This window comes from Schistocerca nitens, chromosome 8, assembly GCF_023898315.1.
Source record: "Schistocerca nitens isolate TAMUIC-IGC-003100 chromosome 8, iqSchNite1.1, whole genome shotgun sequence".
Classification (NCBI taxonomy): Eukaryota; Metazoa; Arthropoda; class Insecta; order Orthoptera; family Acrididae; genus Schistocerca; species Schistocerca nitens.
In genome coordinates, this window is record NC_064621.1 from 120,627,063 (window position 1) to 120,630,149 (window position 3,087).

At 40.2% G+C, this 3,087-nt stretch overlaps 1 protein-coding gene across 1 annotated transcript; it reads left to right on the plus strand.

Moving 5' to 3' along the window:
- Positions 1-256: 256 nt before the first annotated feature.
- On the plus strand, positions 257-2,518 carry LOC126198457 (trigger factor-like). Its single transcript, XM_049934794.1, has 2 exons — positions 257-495; positions 2,298-2,518. The coding sequence occupies exons 1-2, from the start codon at positions 282-284 to the stop codon at positions 2,420-2,422; spliced, it is 339 nt and encodes a 112-aa protein (XP_049790751.1). The 5' UTR covers positions 257-281; the 3' UTR covers positions 2,423-2,518.
- Positions 2,519-3,087: the final 569 nt, after the last annotated feature.

Sequence of the window (3,087 nt, forward strand, 5' to 3'; positions counted from 1 at the left end):
TTGATGTACTGTGTTTATCACCTGTAGCGCTTACAATTTTGTTTTCCTCTTTTAGTACCTTGAGCCTCAAGGTTTCATACCAATAAGATACCGATAAGATATTTCTGCTTTTAATATATGACTACGATACGGCTAATTGCAGAGTTCGAAGTATGCACGGAGTAGCTGTCCTTGCCTGCTACGGTTTGGGTGATGAGCGCCCCACTGCAGTATAAGACGAGGCCGGTGAGCTCCATAGTGACACTTGTAGCGAGGCACCCAGTGTAGAAACCACTGCAGCCATGAAGGGAGGCCTCGTGTTGCTGATCGCTGGGGTGTTGCTCGTGGCGTACTGCACGCCGCTCGCTGCTGCAGACGATGGAGACGAAGTGGCGGAAGAATTAGGAGAAAACAGAGACGCTGATGACGACGACACCGACAGCATAGCAGACGAGGACGACGACGACAGCGGATTTAATTGGGGTCTAATTGAAGAGAGGAGGCGGGCACTCAAAGGTAAACACCAGCAAATGCGAACAGGCTGTGCATGGCTCTAACTGCTAGTGGTTCCCTCAGGCAGGCGCTCTGACACTTCGTCTGTCTGCAGGCAGCTCAAGTGCAGCATTCATGTCGTCAGGTCTTGGCAATATTGCTATTAGACCAGTAGTACGTTTCTTAGTAGACTAAATATTGTGCTACTTTCAGTCACATTTCTCTTAAATATTATGGCTCGTAAAAAGTATGTACTTGAAAAATATGGGCCCCTTATAAGACCCATCAAGTTCACATTTGTCTCACTCTGAGGGTCTATCTGCTGAATCAAGATGATACTTAATTTCCATCTAGCTTATCAGTATAACATTTACATTCCAAAAAACATACTAGTATCAGTCATGTATAAAAATTTGTGTTAAATTTGCACTTTCAATACAATTAGTCATTGAATAGGTAAGGATATTGACAGAAAACTACATTCCAATAAATAACTGTCTACCATGTTACATAAACAAACACTAATAAACCAAATGGTACAGACTCTTCCTTCTGCAGTGTGAAAGAAAGTTAGTATTTTAGTCCATTATTAACAAACCCTCAAGCGCGCCAGCATTCTGTGGTGCTGAGAATACGATGATACGCTGAACATGGTATTCATGTATCTCACTACATATCTGGCGTTCCTTTTTATATTGGTAGACTATATTGTTTTCCCTGATTACAAATTTGTTATGCAACACGGTATAGTTGTCATACGAGTTACCTGATTAGAAATGTAATTATTAACAGAGAATTGGTACAGTGACGACGTTGCTATACCAAAAAGGCAGAAGATGATAGCTTTTCTCAAATAAACCTTAATCTGAGGAGAAATTTCATTGACACTACACAGTAACAGCAGTTTTTAGAGTTGTAGTCTGTAATTAAGTCCCATTTTTTGGTGCAATATATTCAAATGTCTAATAAAAGTAATGTGGCAAAAGTAAATGAAATATTATCAGAAAAACCTACAAGCGAGACAGTGCTTAAGAAGTATGTGGTAGTTCTGTATGTAGGACACAGAATCGTAACTGTAATGGCTCTAAACATTGTCTAACTAGATAGAAGGTGTCCTGATTTGTGGCAGACACAGTGTATCTTTCTTCAGTAGTCATTTAGTCACTTGTATTTTCATTTTTAACTTAGCAATGTAACATAATAACGGCAGTTACTCTACCTTATAGAACAAGAAGTCTGTCTCCATGATAGGATTCTAGCATTGCACTTGAAAGTTCATTAGAATAGAGTTCAAGGAGTAGTATATATTTTGAAGCTATGTAGCGTCGTACTTTGAGCCATCATATAATCCTACTGCTTTAGTTCTTTTATATTGTTTCACTAACTTTTGGAATCGTGAGAACAGGGACGATACAGAAATTCTGTTTTTAGAACACAAATCCAGTAAGTCTTACAGCACAATATGTCTGCATGTTAGCAGCCTGTTCAGAAAAGTATACCATCCAGTGACTGAGGTGATTATGGTCTACTTTAATTAAGGTAGTACTACATGGGGGTACTATTGAACTGAGGAAAACACTAAGCCTGGTTTTAAAAGTCTCACCACAGACATTTACATAGCTCTTTTATGAACATTTTAAACGTGCAAAAAAGATCTTCTTGTGTCATATGCTTTTAAAGTATAGTTTTTTTCCAATAAAATGCGAGCTTAGTGGTTGCAGCAGCTGTAAACAGGTGTTCCTTTTTCAGCTACTGAAATTTTCTGATAACAAAGAAGGTAATCGGATGTCTCTGGAACGTCACGTGTGTTGTTTCCTGCTGAGCAGGAGCTCACGCCCGGGTTGGCCACGCCAAACACGCGGGAGCAGGCAGCCGACATGCTGCAGGCAGAGCTGCTAACAGACCTCACGCCAGGTCAGGCGCTGCCCACAGAGCCGCCCACAGCAAGTAGTCGCCACTGCTGAAAGAGACCACGCCATGGAGATGCCATCTGGAGTTGCTCATACTGTCCTGTATCCTGTACTCACAAAGCAGAAATAAAGCACCGATGCACTTAAAAAATGGTTTTATTATCCAATGTCTTACATGTGTAAGGAGAGGACTATGAGATACCATATTACCAAACTGTGAAGTCTTTAATGGAATTATGTGCTCAACTGTAAATGTGTACTGTGCTGGGAGAAAATTTACCTGTATCTTCATGGCCTCAGTGTTTCCCATTCAGATCTAAATGTCAATTAGTAATATTTTTCAAAGCAGCAGATGGTGTTTCAGAAGAGCTCCGGTTCATTCCGTTAATAGATGAAAGGATAATTTTAATTTCAGATGACGACGTTCCTATATGGAAGGACTATGGTGATATAATTATTTAATGACTCTAAACATTGGAAGATATCAAGAGGACTGCAGGTGAGCCATTGTAAAAGTGTACCAACAGTAATCACAGTCTTCTCTAAATAAATATATACACTATGTGATCAAAAGTATCTGGACACCACCAAAAACATACGTTCTCATATTAGGTGCATTTCGCTGCCACCTACTGCCAGACACTTCATATAAGCGACCTTAGTAGTCATTAGACATCGCGAGAGAGCAATATGGGGATCAATGTGG